Raw genomic sequence first — 16,334 nt, forward strand, 5'->3', positions numbered from 1 at the left:
GTCAAATATCCTCCCTGTTTGGAACTGACATTCTTTTCAAGTTGGAAACCACAAATGCTGCAAGTATGGCTGAAAAATGCATAAATACCTTCTTAAAACAAGTAGACTAACTTAATTACAGTGGGTTTTATTTCAGTCATCCCATTTGGTTTTCACAGCAATAGAAGAGAGAGGAATCTGCCATGGGAGGTTTCCCATTTAGCAAAACCCTTGAATCTAAATCTGTTCAATACCGTGACAAAACAATATTGTTTTCCAGATTCCCTGTACAACAGTGAGAAAAAGACCTGCTGCAAAACAGCCAGTAAGCCGCAGGGGGCTTAGCACAAGTCTCCTGCCTCCCAGATAAGATACTTACCATCAAGTTTTGGCTTTGGCAAACTGACACTTAATAAATTTATATAATTAGAGTTTATTTCCTGGTGATGCACAGAGAATAGTAACTAAATATAATACGGACAGTGCGAACATCTAAAAAAGATACCTAGCTACATACCTCATCCTGCAAAAAGACTAGTAGAAGTTGGAGCTCTACATCACTGTCCCCTGGGTAAAAAACTCAGTTATAAAGCCTTACAACTCTTGAAACAGACATGGATTATACCCAGAGTTATGTCAGTTCAAACATATATGACCACAGGGTTACAATCTAAACCAGAACAACGGTTTACATAGCCTTCCAAAGTGCACTTTCATTTGGGAGGCTCTTGCGCTGGATTGTTTCACAGACGTTGTTCAGAGGGCAGCTGCACTAACAGTCAAATAGGTACAACGGAGGGGACAAAGCCCTGTGAGAGAACATGAGTGAGAAGCAAAGAAACAGAGGATCTGAAGCTGACTTGGCACTAAGGAAAGTGACGTAGAATCACAGCCCAGGATTATAATTAATTTCCACCCCTCTACCCCTTAAGTTTGTTCCTTCTATAACCAAAGAGCATTGTCTCAAAGCCTCTGGAAGTGAACTGAAGATAGAGAAGACAACCACAAAAAAAAGAAAATTCAGTGCAATTTAAAGAATACACACCTCAATCAAATTGTTCTGAAATCCTTTGTCAGACATTTCCAGAAGGACAGAAGAGAAATCTAGAGGTTCTCAGAAGTGAACACATACAAGTTGGTTTTGGTGAACTCTCACAGACTATAGATCTGTTCTTTAATAAGCGTAAAAAAACCCGAGAAAATTTAGCAGCTTATCTAATATTCTTGATGTACTGAACTAGCAGAATATTAATGTCAAATCAAAACTTGATAAAGTATAGTATGTTAAACTCATTCTACAGAGAAAACTGAAATGCATTCATCACTATTGGTGTGTTGTGTCTAGAATTATGCATCACCTTCAACCCACAACAGATCTTCCTCTGTAGGCAGCAGTCTTGCACAAAGAGATGACTGTTCCTACAGGGACCAAATTGTCATGTTTAGTTCTTTATTTTGCATGCAGGTGTGGGGTCAGGCAACAGCTGAAGTGCAGCTGAGTAGGAACTCAGGAGGTACTCCTCACTTCTCCCAGGCCTTACAATGCAGTTCACTGCCTGAGACAGCTGGTAAAAACACGATGCACACAGCAGCCCCTCTGCCCTAACCACGTCCCTGAAAATTAACACCTGCACTGTAGGATCAGGACAAGTAATTCCCTCTCCTCTCACCCTCCCTTGTTCTTCCCCTATGAGTGCACACCCTCTTTTCCTCCTCAGTATTTCCTTCCAGCAGAAAAGCCCAATTCCCTCAGCTATCCTCCTTCAACTACTGGAAAAAAAAAAAAAGAGAATCAACAGTTAAGTACCTAAGATTAAGGCTTGCAAGTGTCACCTACAGGTCCTAAAGCTGGCACCAGAAGTGCTAATTAGGAAAACACATCCACAGATCCAGGAAAATCATGCTTTGGCTGGTAAAGATTCACACTTCAAAGAGCATCTCAACAGATATGAAGACTGAAATGAAAACCCCTTCGCATTCTCCAGTCTGACACTATTGTAACACACCTATGTTTGACACTATGTTAATAAAGACTTACTCTACTGCAAAATTCCTTTATCTAAACTCTAAACTATTTGGGCCGAAAAGATAAAGAACTTTGAAAAACACAATGCTGAAGTATCAGACGACCCTCTCACATTTCTGCCCTGGATCTTCAACCTCAACATCATTTTCCTATAACAAGTTTCCAAATTAAGATATTCCCAGAAGCAGCAACAGGACATACTTCTTGCAGTGCTTTCATCTGCTCGTACTCCCCTCTAATCCATCATCAGCCCTTGAATCGCTTTGTCAGTTCCTCCCTTTTCTCATCCAGTTAACACAGTATTACCGTAACCAGAACAGCAACTGCTCTTAGGGCAAGAAACTTCGCACAGTGAAGGGACTGGCGTTGTAGTTTCAGCTGTAAAATTCTAAGCAGTAACTTCTCCCCTTGCTTGGTAAGGAACTTGGCACAGTGTGGGTAGTTTAAAAACAACCACCACAGAGAATAAAATAAGCCAGCACTGCCTGCCTATGCTATGACTCTTGCATCACCTGGGGCAGGACAGGAAGCCAGAAGCTCACGCTTGCAAGCTGCACCACTGATTGCCAAGAAGTCTTCCCTGTAAATTCAGCAAACAGAAGCCAGGAGAAGCCGAACAGTTGTTAGACGCTTCTAAAGCCAAAAAAGGGAGAAATGTTAAGAAACAAGACAGGCACCCAGCTAAGAATGCAGGAAATTTGAATACCGTTTTAAGAGTTTAAGACACCACAGTAAATAAAATACAAAATATCTGACTGCTTTTAAAAAAGTGCAGCCAAAACCACAGCATACAATGACATAAACCCAAAGAAAAAACAAAAATTGACCTAGTTCCTCCAAGCAAACTGGTACCTTCACTACATCTGCAAATAAGTCCAAAGCAGCCTGGACTCAGATTCTTGACCAAGTCCTGATAGCTGAACTAGACATTTATTTTTTCTTTATCTCAAGCAGGAATAAGAAATTATTTTCCAACTACTCATTATATAGAAACTAAAAATGAGCCACAAAAACTTTTCCTGGATGCAGTAAACCCCCACCAGCCTCCAAACAGTGAACTGTGTGTATTTGTCCCTTGATTTTAAGCTTTGTACATATTTTGATTCTTCCTGCTAGTAAAACGTATGCATGTCAGCCAGTAGTGTGCCAAATAACCTGACATCCAGGACTTACCAAGCCAGGATTGCTTTGGCCATCTGCCAGAAGTCCAAGGACCACAATTCATCTGTGAGAAATGCAGCAGACTCAGCTATCGTGTTCTCTGCAGGACAACATTGTTCTAACAAGGAAACAGGCTGGATGACATGACAGAGAGAAATCCATCTTCCCTTTTTTTTTAAAGCAATTCAGATGTACAGCTTGCAACAGTGCTATCAGTCGAGGATCAAGGCAGACAGGCATGGCCAGGTACTACAGTTGTCATAGCCGTGAATCGTTATGATCTGGCCCTAGTATTCACACTCTATGAGACTACTAGCTGTATGCTTATTTTTCTTTTGGTTTGCAGAAGTGGTGAGAAGTCATTTTGGCAAATGGCTCCCACACAATTACTATGTGGCTGTCCCCTTTTCACACTGCTTATGATCAAGTCAATCAAGAAACCGCCCCACTTCATTGACTAAGGAACTTCGTTAATCAACTTGCCAAAATTAAAGACTGTGGCAGGGAATTGAGTATCTGAGGAGCAGAGTCTGAACTGCAAAATCCATCCTTCTCTTATATACAATACTGAGAGCACAATGGCTTGCCAGGCTCTTCCATCAAGTCTACTTCCAATTTTTGACCTGCTTTTCAGAGACAACAGTTTATGGGAAAAAACCCCACCCAACCAAAGTTACCAATTCATTAAATGTAAGTGCCCTTCCCACGCATCTTTAACCAAAAGCATTGACTTTATACAGCAAAATTAAAAAACAGGCCTATGAAATGCCATTTCAAGGCAGCACGTAGACTCTCTTATGTCCTCCGCTGCTGCCCCTGCACACAGAACAGCGGATGAACATGCAGCCCTATCTTTTAGTTGATCGTACAAATCAATCAGAACAAAAACAAAGGGTGCCACCCTGAGCTACAGCATGTTTTCACAGGCAGAATAGATGTAGATTTACAAAGCACAAAGAACATGCATGAAAGAGACTGCTTATTCTTCACACAAGAAGTACTCACGACATGCTCCGCGCCCCAGCTCTTCACATACTGCTCTCAGAAATCACAGGCACATTCCTGTCATTCACACTAACATTTGAAAGAAACTCATGATAAACACATTGCCTTGCTAAAAATAGTGTCACTAAGAGAGACTCAATCCTGATGAAGTTTCACAATTGGCTTAAGCCAATCTTTGAGACACCATGTGCTTCTTCCTCACCCACCCAAACAGTCTCACCACCCTTGTGACAGCAACTAGTGCTCAGGTAGCTGCGAGGTCAGCTGGATCATACCTCTGCCTTCAGTGAAAACTAACACTACAAGAAAAGCCATCTGAACACAAAGCAGCAAGCTGATCCAGCTGACTCCTGAGCCATGCACACATCAGTGCCAGCAGGAATGAGCAGGTGGGAACATCCCATTCTGCAACAGCACAACTCCAGACCAGCTGAAGCTGGTCACAAAAATCTCACCCTCAGCCAAGCTGGAAAATGACATCATTGTTCTCCTTCAAATTTGTTTTTTGCTAACAAAACAACAAAAGCAAGACAATGCTTACAGCATCGTGACACCAATACCATTGCTGGTCACGCTGAGCAGCACTGTTTGATTTTTCCCAGTTCTCAGTCTTGCCTTTATTCAGATTGTAAACATCTCTCTCTCCCATGTTCATAAAACACCTGGCATAAGGTTCTTCTGTTCTATGGCAATACAGATTCACTAATATATGCCAAGCCCCAAAGAAATGTGGACTCTTTAAAGACTAAGCTATCAAACTGGAATGTCTCCTTTCCAGCGGAGATCAGAACATGCACTAATCTTTGCACAAAACCTACTCACACGTTGTGCAGTACGGGCTTCGCAAGCGCGTAACGGCCTTACACATCATCCTTGAAAGGGTCCAAAGAGAAACAATCCAGACTACAAAGAAACCATCTGAGAAGTGAGTAGCGGTAAAAGCAGCTAGCAAGTTGACCGACTCTGAATTCACATTTCCAGAGACAAGACCATGCAATCAGGTACTCCACCTTGCTACGAAATCCTGAAGCACTACTAGCTAATGGGCATGCACTTTGATGTCACTGAATTTGTTCACTGCCAAAATCACATTTGCCAGTTTTTATTTGTGTCTTGCCCTCCGTGTTTAATTTCAGGAGGCTGGCCGACAGTTAACACATGTCGACAGATGGCAAAGGATAGAGAAGTGAAAGACTTTGCCTGCTAAAGGGCATCTCTACCACCCACACCATACCTGGCACGGAAACTACCAGACTCTGAAAACACACATGGGTATCGCATGCAGTTGACAGAAAACCAAGTACTCCTGAGACCAGAAACAACACCTGGCTGTTTACTCACCAGCCACTGAAAAAAGGTGAATGGAAGTGTCAGTTACAGGCATCAGATTTATTTACACTGAGTTCTGGTCACTGTTCAGTGGACTTTGAGTAGAGTTACAAACTGTAGGAGCATGGCTTCTCATTCCCTCCCTGGGATCAGAAACAAGCAGCCTTCTTGATTTTTCATTACGCATGCAAAGCCAGAAGACATGTTAACTTGCAAAGCAAGTGGAAATCATTTTCCCCATAGAGAGTCTACACTCATGGATGGAAGAGTTACTGTGCATTGTATTCTGACCACTACAACCCCAGGACTACAAGACTAGGTTATAATTGTATGAGATGCACAGAACAGACATGGGATCTCTTGAACAAATCAGAAGTCTCTAAGAAGAAAAAAGAGCAGGTGATTTACAGCAGGGCATCCAAGGCAACATATGAATCCATCAAAGAGAGAAAACATATCAGCTATCATTCAGAAACCAACCCATTCATGCCTTGGAAAAGCCACCTGAGAAAACAGAAGAGAGAGTTCAGTCAGGAAGTTTTTAAACACAAATACATCTATCAGGCCTGCCTGGGGGAAAAAAGTAAACAAATATTAGATTCCAGGCAATTATATTCTCAAGCAACTGGAAACTAATAAGCTTCTTGTATTTAGGGAATGATTTACAGCTCTTGTATTTTTTCATTCTTAACTTCACAATTAGCAAAAAAATTATGTCCTGAACACATACACAGAACTAAGGAAACAAAAGAAGCTACAAAATGATTATTGGAACGTCTTTTTAGAAGCTGCTTTATTCTTTGTCATTTCCTGAAATAGTAGAAAAGATAAAAAGAAAACTACAGCAATCTCCTGTTCAGTGTTTTCGTTTGCCATAAGCTTGTCTCCTACAAAAGTCTCAAAGTTTCTGTAAGAAGCTTGAACGGAAGATGCTGATTACAGACAGTATCTTCTTCTGAGACTTTACCTATTGTATCAGCCTTTAGTAATTTAGATCCCCGTTGTGACATACCCTAAGCATCTGCACCTCTCAGAGGTTTGCCTGCTCCTTCATTTGAATTTGAAAAACATTAAGCAGCCCACTGCATACAAGACCTAGGAGATTCCTGCAAACATGAATCCTGCCTCAGAAAAGCCCAGGAGATGGTGGTTGAATTTTTAACCACTTGAATGCTGCTATAGTTTCCATAATTCTAAATCTATCAGAAAAAGCATGCACCTTTAAGAAACCCAAATATTTGATTTACAGCTGGCCAGCTGTGCGCACCAGGATCCACTGGAGAGCAATAAAGTTATTTCATATACACAATCATACCCAGGGATATTTTTAGGGATAAAAAGTTACCCCAAATAATTAAACAAGTTATAATCCTCATTAAAAGTGAGCAACTGACAGAGAGTTCCATATTCTCTTTGGTGTTTATAGTGACTAGCACTGTCAAGTGACTAAAACCAAACCTACTCCTCTGACAGGAGTGTATTTTTGTTTTGTTATTAAAAATAGCGAATCCTTCTGGCCCAGCATAGCCAAGGGCAATTTATAAATTAAATGCTAAAAGCTCTCAGTGCCACAGTCAAGCTTTGATTTAAAATAACTGCTATGGTTTATATTTTTCTGTTGCATTAACTGTAATTACGTACAACTCCAATGCAGCAAACCCCATTAAAGTCAACCACGTTGTTTTATATTTACTCCCAACTTAAACGCCACAACTTCAGCATATGAGAATCGGCAAAGGAATTCTTCTTTATTAGGTCACTTACTCAGGAGATGAGAGAGAAAAATCTCATAATTAGAGTGTAGAGTTTAACGCTCTACTTGTTCAAATGTGAACACAGAGCAACCAAGCTAAAGCTATTGCAGTATTCATAATTCGTATGCAATCTTTCACAATGCTGAAGTGACTTCTTTTGTAATCGTTGTATTTTGCTTAATAAAAGACAAGGTCCATCTGTAACATGAAGTCCAGCTGTGGAAGCATACACTTCGTTGCAGCGTATGCAGTGGGAACAACAATATGGTTGAATCCCTCTTCAGTTCTGCAATTGTTTGGTCCCGAACAATTTTCTGCAAGGTTGCGTTAACAACGCACTTGCCCATTTATCTTCGCTGCAGCAGCGCTGGAACTACAGAAGTTACAGAATACAGCAAAATTGTTGCAGCTCTATAAAACACGCAGCCATCTTGCTAGAGTAAGCAAGATTTTTGAGAGCTTGTGTTTCAGCAGGAGTTAGTCTCCTGTAAGCTGTTCCATGAACAGTGCTGGCTGCTGACCGGCCAAGGCGATTAACACATGTGGAGAGAGAAGGCAGAGAGATTCTATTTCAGGCTTATTCCCATTAAAAGATGGTTTTGTTTACACAGCTAGGCCTTGCTTCTTAAGAGCTACTGCATGAAAGCCTCCCGCTGTGTAACTATCTGAAATGAAAAAAAAAATACCACTGTCCCTTGCAGGTCAGACCACTGAGCACAGCTTTGGTGCAAAAAAATCTTGAGGCAAGGAAACAATCACACCAACTGATATATTTTGAGGTTTAAGAGCTACTTGATCTATGCATTCCTTACAATGCTCAATTCATTTCCGTGGCACTAACCAGCTTGCAAAGAAAGAATTCGGGATTTTGCACTAATTCAATCAAAACTTTGTACATGAAATTGCAACCTCAGCCAATGAAGTTGGTCTACTAACTCCAGCAGAGAGATTATTACCTAAGATGTACGCTCTCTTACATTTCTTAATCACATAGGACAAAATTTGAATATTGCTCTGTAATGTTTCAAATCCAAAGCATCACTTTAAAAGTCTGAAGTGGTTTCAGGTTTTTTCTGAAGCATATAAAGGTACATAAACAAGAGAAGTTATTTGAACACTGAAAACAGATTTAGAGTGAAAAAAATCACGATGTGAACAAGCAAAGAATAATCCTGAAGATCTGAAATTCATTTTTTAAGCTTGGAACATTTCTAGCTACTCTGACAAATATCTGGAGTTTGACCACAGTTTTCAGTTTTGTAGCAACTTTTCAAAATCAGCAGCACAGAACCATATATAAAACCAAACCCTGTAAGACTGAGCATAATGATAAAGATAGTCTGACTAGCAACTTCTGCCAGGCATGATAGCTGCCATTTAGCAAAGCTAGGGACGTTCATTAACTTCCCATTTGCAGGACAAGAAGAAAGATCCCACCCCATTGTTGCTCTCCATCCAGCAAAGAGATGTAAATAGCTCTGTGCTGATTAGACAGATGCTACATCAGGTACAGGCCTCTACTTTGGGTTCGCTGTCATCTGCACAGCGCTGTATTTTCAGACGACAACGGGTCATTGTTAAGCATTACCTTTATCCAAAATTAATTGTGCACGGTTTTGACTCTGCCCCTAATTACTTCCCAATATTTTCCTTGGCAGTCTACATACTTTGATTGCAGTAAGCATCATTTGGGGGTGGAATAACTCACAGAGGGAAGAGAAACAGAGGTGGCTCTTACCGTGTTGCATTTTGTCCCACACACCACTTGTCGGTGGTTCAGCCACTGGGAGGCAAACACTTTATTAAGGGTTCCGAGGTGAAATTCTCTCTCCTTCAGGAGGCTGGGAAGCTGCTGGGCTGCATATCCGTGCAACAAGCGGTGATAGCTGGACTCATTCTGCATCCTGACCTCTCTACCTTTCAGGTAGTACACTAGAGACCTTTTCACCGGGGGGAGTCTTTTCCTTTTGTGAACTGAGTGATCCCACCCATACTGTGGAAAATAAACACGGAAATTAGATAAATCAACTAGAACAAACTTTAGACACGACCCTTCCAAATTCAAGGACACTCCCAGCAAAACGCTGAAGTCTTCCAAACTACCCATGGAATACCGTACAGGAAGATTAACTCGGAAATGCTGACACAGCCTTCAGCAATATAAAATTAAACGTAAATATTTACTAAAGAAGTAACACTGCGATGGTATTAAAACCAGTCCACACCGGTTCGGCACCGTTGGGGCACCAGATGCTTAGAGAAACAAGAGGAAACCGAGAAGTGCTTTAGGCAGGAGAGGGCAGCCCCGACAGCCCCCCGCCCCGAGCTCGGCAGGTCTGGGGGTCACACCGCGGGGGCCGCCCGATACCGACCGCGCCGTCCACCGGCCTCCTCCGGCCCGGCCTGGGGTGGCCCCGCAGCATCGCTCAGGCCGGGGGCAGTGGCGGGGACCCGGCGGTTACGGGCCGAACGGCTGAACCCAACGGGGACCGGGCCGGGCCGGGCGGGGGAGGCGGGGGGGGAGGCAAGAACACGAGAGAGCGACCGGGCAGGGAGCGGGGGGGGGGAACGCTGCCTGCCGTACCGCACCGAGACACCCCCCGCCACCGGGGCCAGGACCACTCCTCCCCATCCCCCAAGGACACTTTCTCCAAGCACCGGGACCCCTCCACCCTCCTTCCCCACCCCAACCGGGTACCGGGACGCGGCAACCCCCGGCCAGGGTCACCCCTCCCCCGGGCACCAGCACGTTCCCCTCCCACTGGGGACAAGGGCTTTCCCCCCCCCGCCCATACACCCATTCCCACCCCCCCCCCCGGCCTACCTGCTCCCCCTGGAGCCCCCCGGGCCCCGCGGCGGCAGCCGCCGCCGCTTTCCGCTTCCTGCTAACTGTTTTCCGGGCCATAGTAGAAGCAGGAGGAGGAAGAGGAGGAGGAGGAGAGGCCGAGAGCCCGGCCCGGACCCCACATGGAGCAGGAGGGGAAGGCAGCCGCCGGGGGACGGGGCATATAAGTGCGGGGAGCCGGGCCCGGTCACTCTCTCCGCCGCAGGCCCCGCCGACCGCGCTTCACGACATTTTCCCCAGGATTTTTTTTTTTTTTTACGACAGTCGCGTCGCACCTTTGCGGCGGCTCCCCTGCCCCGCCCGACAGCCTCGTTTCCTAGCAACCGGAAGAGGCAGAGCGACTAGCTGGCCCCCCTCCCTTTGCGGTTGCCAAGGCAGCGGGGCCCCCGCGGGGGCGGGGCGGCGCCCCCTGGCGGCGGCGGCGGGCCAGCCGGTCGGGCCGGCGGCCTCCCCGAGCCCCGCCGGTGTCGGCACCGGAGAGAGGCCCGCTGGCACTGCGCTCCCTGCGTTTGCTTTTGAGCGGCCGAAGCTTGCCGGGCAATGCCCGGAGGGAGACCCTTCTCACTAGCAGGCAGCTTGGCTTTATCACCCGGCTCCTCCGAGGGGGTAGGAGGGTGGGTGCACGTTGCTCGGCGCACGACGAGGCGTTTGGTCGAACGTTGCGGCGCTCCTTTCCACCGGGAAACGCCCTCATTGCCGGGGGATTAAAGGGCACACGGAGTATCTGTATTTAATTATGCCTCTTTAAAACTGATGTGGATGGATGCGTGCTTTTCCTTATGCCCACGTGGCTCATACGCACTTTTTTCCTACGCTTACAGAGGCAAAAACTAGAGGAACCCAAACCCAACGATCGCCGTTTTGCAAGTGACATTGCAGAGGGAAGAAAAAGGACAAGGGGAAAAAGAGAGAAATGTGTGACGTGCAGGCAGACCGCAAAGAAAGCCACCTCCTGACCACTCGAAACCCTCAAGTCGCATGAAATCAGTAAACATTCTGTCTTCCTGATAAAGAAGGCATTTCTTTTATGCTATTTGTGTTTTCATCTAACCAACCTCAAAGACAAGGGTGCTGTGAAAAGCCAAACTGAAAAAAAAAACCATAAAAGAACCTCACAGGCTTTCCAGCTTCCCTTGAGGATAAAAAGCCCAAGGGATAATTCTAGTCTGGCTGTTTTCAGTCGTGATTTACCACCATTAATCCCCCCCTTCACATCTTCCCTCACACACACACAACTGCCACCTGCATTTTGGGCCAAATCCCTCCATTCTGGACCAAGGCCCTCTCAAAAGGCTGAAAACCCGCTGCCAAAGCTGCTCTTGGGGGTAAGCACCGTGCTCCGGTGCATCCCGGCGGGAGTGCCCCCTCAGCCGTGAGAGGCGGGCGCGCAGCCCCTCATGAGGGGCGCGTCGAGGCAGCCATGGCCGCTGAGGGAAAGGGCTGAGCCATATGGGGCGAAAAGCCCTCTCTGGGCCCGGCTCACCACCTTCACCCAGCCCCCGGGGGAGCCTGTCGCTGTGCCCAGCTGGGAGACGGGCAGGAGGTGCTGGAGAAGCTCCCGGGCAGGGCCGGGGCCGGGGCCGGGGCTGGGTCAGGCCCAGGCCCGGCCGCCGCCACCCGCCACCTCCGCCCCGCCCCTCGCGGAAAGAGGCGGTGCTCCCCTCGTCGTCGCTCCGCCCCCTCCCCGCTGGGGTGACGTCACCATGAGCACCTCCCGATTGGGCCGGCGGGGGCAGGTGACTTCGCGGCGTGACGCCACCGCGTCGCCGGGGGGGGGCGAGGCGGAGGGCAGGTACACAAGATGGCGTCGCCCGGTCGCGGGGCTGGAGGTGGCGACGCGGCGCGGGTTTCGTAGGGGCGGGCGGTGGGCAGTGACTGAGGGGACAGCCGGAGCCGCCAGCTCGGGGCCGCCAGGCGCCGCGCAGGTAACGAGCGGGCCGGGAGGGGTAGGGGGTGGGGGTGCCGGTCCCCCTCCTAGAGGGGCCTGGGTAGGGGGGCGCAGCCGGCCCCTCCCCGGGCCCTCCGCGCCGCTGCCGGGCCCAAACTTCGCCGCCGCTTTTCCTCGTCCGGGGCGAGGGACTCTCCGCGCCCCCGTCGTGATTCAGCAGATGTGAAGTGGCCTCCCGGGGGGGGCTCGCAGCTTGGGGGGCCGCGCCCCCGATCGTGGAGGGGAGAGGGCCTGTGGGCGCTGCCTTAGCGTGTGGCCTTGTTCCGCCTTCGCGGCGTCTCGCTACAGCTTTTGAAGGTGCAGTTTCATGGAGGTGAGAACCTGGATGGTCGGCTCAGAGGGACGGAGTCCTGGCGCTCTGTTCCTGGGCTGGACCCGGGGAGCAGAGAGGGGGCAGGCGGGTCGGGTGACACTCCTTTCCCTACACTCTCCTGCTTTCCGGTAGTTTCGGGGACTGCCTCAGTCAAGGGAATACCTTTCTGCTTAATAACCCTTAATGAATTTGCCTTCTAACAACTGATTGCTGTTGAAGTCTGAGTAAACGGTTAGTGTCCATGATATTTGGAAGTAAGTTCCTCCCTACGGTAACTAAATCTGTGAAGAACCGAAACATCTGCTTGTGTTTGGGGGGGGTGGTGCATGTGTGTTTTTCGTCAAGCCTGCCTTCAGATAATTTGTTAATTTCTGTCTCTTCTGTTGTGCAAACCATAGTACTCATCTTCTCTATGCAACTTATGGCTTTAGATTTCTCCTGTATTCACTCATTGGTTGTATCTTCTTGTAGGCTGAAGAGCTAATGTCTTGTTTACTTCACCGGTCATAGCCCTCCACATCTCTGTATATGCTTGTTACCTGTTTCTGGATCTTTTCCAGTTACTTGTTCTACTTTTGAATGGGGAAGAGGATCCTATCTTTATCTGCATTTGAGATGCAGACATACCATGGATGTATACACTGGTGTAAGAATTCTTCAGTTTTGTAGTTTCTAACTTCATGATAATGCCGTGTTTTGTTTAGCTCAGTGCTTACTAGAAGTAAAACATTTAACACTTTTATGAAGCTGTTTAGTATAATTCAAGAACTGTTCTCCTGAGTTTTGTTAGCTCAAAATCGTATCATTTTAAAGGGAAAGTTAGGATTGCTTTGTTTTTTTAATTAGTAAAGGAAATTACAATAGATGGAAATGAGTAATCATCTTATCAAGTGTTTTTATTCCCCACATCATTTAAAAATTCCAAACAAGTAAAAAAAAAAAGTCTTACAGGAATCTTGTGACGTTGACACTGTCTCATTAGAATAGAGATAAGCAGATGGACTCTGGCAGTTGTCTGTGTAACCAATACAGCTGCCATCCTGGACTCAGTAAAAATGCATTCATGTAGAATTTAAGCACTTCGAGGTGGATATTCCTAAATGACAAGTGAGTATTGCCAAGTTAAGGAACAACTGAGTTGTGACTGGTGGTGTAACTTCAGTGGCTGTGCTACTGATAGAAGGCGTAGTGCTTCTCACGGCCTGTTATGGGATTAGGAGGCCTTTGTGGGAGCTTGGTAAGGGAAATCTTACTCCAACTGTGATCTAGGGTGTTAAGGAAAAAGAGGGGGAGGCAGTACTGCAATTAGCCAGTCCTCTTCCTTACCTTCCTTCCCTTATCATCCTCAGACCATGGGACTTTCTGCCCCTGTGCAGGCACTGCTGCAACTGCTGGCTTCCTAGGGCTGACCCTGAATATCTGGGATCTCTGCTCTGCAAGAGCATTTTTCAGGGAAGAGGGGAAAAAACTGTTTTGGCCTCCTCCTTTCCTTTTCTCCATACAGAACAGAGCTGTGTGTGTAGCACTGTACTAGCTATGGGAAAGGGAACGGGGCTGAGATGGTACGTGTGGTAGCAGCATAGCAGAGTTGGACCGATGTATTCAAGGCTGTGTGCAGGATGGTGTTAGGTTGCAGGACCATGGTAGTACTGCTACTTAATGACTTCAGTTTTCTGTATAGGTAGAGCTGTGATTCAGAAGTGGCAGTGATGCTTTAGCTTACCATTGTGATTGGGTGACTTAAACCTTTTAGGCAAAACCTGAATTCTAAGGATAGGGGGAGAGAAAACATGTAGTCTTTAAATTTAGCTTTTGCAAGCTCGTGGTTTTAGTCTCAGAAACAAAACCAAAAGTGTTTGCACCTTTCTCGTCTCATTGGCTGGATCTGGCCTGCAAGTTTGATACTTCTTTTTTTTTTTCCCCATAAGTGCACTGTGGAGCAAAGGAGTCAGGGAAGAAGTTGCTTCTACTAAGATCAGATATGCCACGTAAGTCAAATCAAACCTGAAACAGTTAACTGAAACTTCAAAGGGCAAACCAAAGAAATCTCAGGTGTAACATATGTGAGTGAATAAATGTTAGTTTCTCTTTAATGAATTGAACTTCAATTTTCAGAATACTTCAAGAGTGTACTGCTCAGTATAGAGAATATACTGATGACCTGGGAAATTTATTGGATAGTTTATGTTGATGGATAGAAAAATCTTAATGATGAAAAATCATCAAAAACACACGGAAGAGCTCCATCTCCATCGTTCACATGGTGTTTTGCAGTGCCTAGTACTTGTTATCCTGGAGACAAAAATCTCTAACAGAATAGGAGTCAGGTTTCTGGACCAATCCAGCAGATCGCCTCATCTAACCCTGTCTCACTGGCAGCCAGAGCTGGTTTGGCTGATGCTGATGGCAAAAGTGGTCAAAAAGATGCCACAGAAGGCATCACCTTAGTCATCCTCCTCCTTTTTAATTGTATAAGCTTATGGTTTCCTGTTGCTTCCACAAAATTTAGGGATTGATAATTAAGGACATTTGATATCATTGTCAGTGTCCAGTCTCTGTATCCTAAGTTTTTGACATCAGCCTGTTCCTGTATTTTACAGTTGGTGCTGGGTTGAGTAATTTGATAAATCGATCTGTGAGAAACTTAGTGTTACTTGTTTGAACGAACTTCTATCCAGCCTTCTCTGGCATTTTGTTTCTAACATAATCACTCCTAGTCTTTTCAGTCATAAATTCCAGAGCTTCAGCTGTCATCCTACAAGGATCTCTACCTACTATCTATTTAAAATGGATCAGTGCAATTTAGATCAATGTCAGTGTAAAGAAGGTCTAATGGAACTGTAACTGAAAAGTACTGGAAGATGTTTTTGGAAACTGTTGTTTGAACGAAGGACAAAGAAGGGTTGTTTACAAATTATAAATAACTTGCTTGTTTGAAAAAGTAGGTCTTCTAGGGTGTATCAAAGGTTTGTTTCTCTTCCCTGCATTGTGCCTGCTTGCTCTGATAACTAGGAGGGCAATGCTATTGATGTTACAGCGTGTACCACTCTACAATTGATCGTTGGGATTGCAGTTGATCGATACAAGCCTGAGCTCACAGTTTTTCTTTGTTAACTACTTAGGCAGGTAATCCTCTCTGGTATGCAAGTGCATTGCTTAATGCTTGGACCCTCTGACTTGGTTTGAGTAAGCTCATGTTCTGTGTCCCTAATGACCTTTTGCAGTCAGTGTAGTCTTGTATTGAGGTCTGTAAGAGAAACTGAGCATTGGAGTTTTTCCCTCTCTTAAATGATCAGATTTATTCCAAATTCTTGCTTGCATGGGGAAGGCATTTTCTTAGATGTTAAGTAATACTGTCTTTCCTGTGGTTGGGAAACTTTGAAAGAACAGCTTAGGTGTCCAGAGTTGGTCGTTGTGTGTGTCCCATGTCCCCTGCCCGCCCGCCCCCCCCCCCCCCTTGAAGGCTACAAGGTCTTTTCAGAATCCTTTAAGCTTGCAATGTATTCGAAACACAGAAGTATATCAAAGGGGGAACAGAATATCATTGCTCTGACTTAGGTTTAAATCTTCTTTTCTACAAGGGAAAGTAGATTGCTTCAAAATACCATGTTGCATTAGTAGTATTACAGTTTCTAACTAACTGACCCAGTTCAAATGGAAATTCCGAGCTTGTATTTTCTGAGCTGCATTTTGAGTCAGAAACTCTTACAGTGGAGTAACATTTTAATTGGGGAAATCAGAAGAACATGAGTCCTAGCCAAGAAGTAGGTAGTTCTTCAGCTGGAAGATGGTCTGACTATGAATGTACCTAAGCTACTTAGCTATTGGTAGTTAGTATCATGGAAACTAGTAACAGAGGAAAGAGTTGTGAGTTCCTAGTTAGTCTGGTCTCTGTTGCTGAAGATGAGCATTTGTGGTAACTGTCCACTAGATCATGTGAAACACTTGGTTTAAGCCCTTTCCTAATGTATATG

At 45.6% G+C, this 16,334-nt stretch overlaps 2 protein-coding genes across 4 annotated transcripts in view; one reads left to right on the forward strand and one right to left on the reverse strand.

Annotated features, from left to right (window-relative positions):
* DCAF12 (DDB1 and CUL4 associated factor 12) overlaps nucleotides 1–10,274 on the reverse strand; it is a 32,226-nt gene extending 21,952 nt beyond the window's left edge. For all 3 annotated transcript variants that reach the window (XM_059834434.1, XM_059834436.1, XM_059834435.1), the window contains exons 1-2: nucleotides 10,079–10,274; nucleotides 8,993–9,247 (exon numbers count right to left, since the gene is read on the reverse strand). In XM_059834434.1, coding sequence (XP_059690417.1) covers nucleotides 8,993–9,247; nucleotides 10,079–10,159 — 336 coding nt within the window. In that variant the 5' untranslated portion in view covers nucleotides 10,160–10,274. The remainder of the gene's footprint in view (nucleotides 1–8,992; nucleotides 9,248–10,078) is intronic.
* A 1,717-nt stretch (nucleotides 10,275–11,991) lies between these two features.
* UBAP1 (ubiquitin associated protein 1) overlaps nucleotides 11,992–16,334 on the forward strand; it is a 38,545-nt gene continuing 34,202 nt past the window's right edge. Inside the window, exon 1 of the mRNA XM_059833633.1 lies at nucleotides 11,992–12,024. The gene's annotated coding sequence lies outside the window, so the exon portion shown is untranslated. The remainder of the gene's footprint in view (nucleotides 12,025–16,334) is intronic.

Source organism: Gavia stellata, chromosome Z, assembly GCF_030936135.1.
Source record: "Gavia stellata isolate bGavSte3 chromosome Z, bGavSte3.hap2, whole genome shotgun sequence".
NCBI classification, from domain to species: Eukaryota; Metazoa; Chordata; class Aves; order Gaviiformes; family Gaviidae; genus Gavia; species Gavia stellata.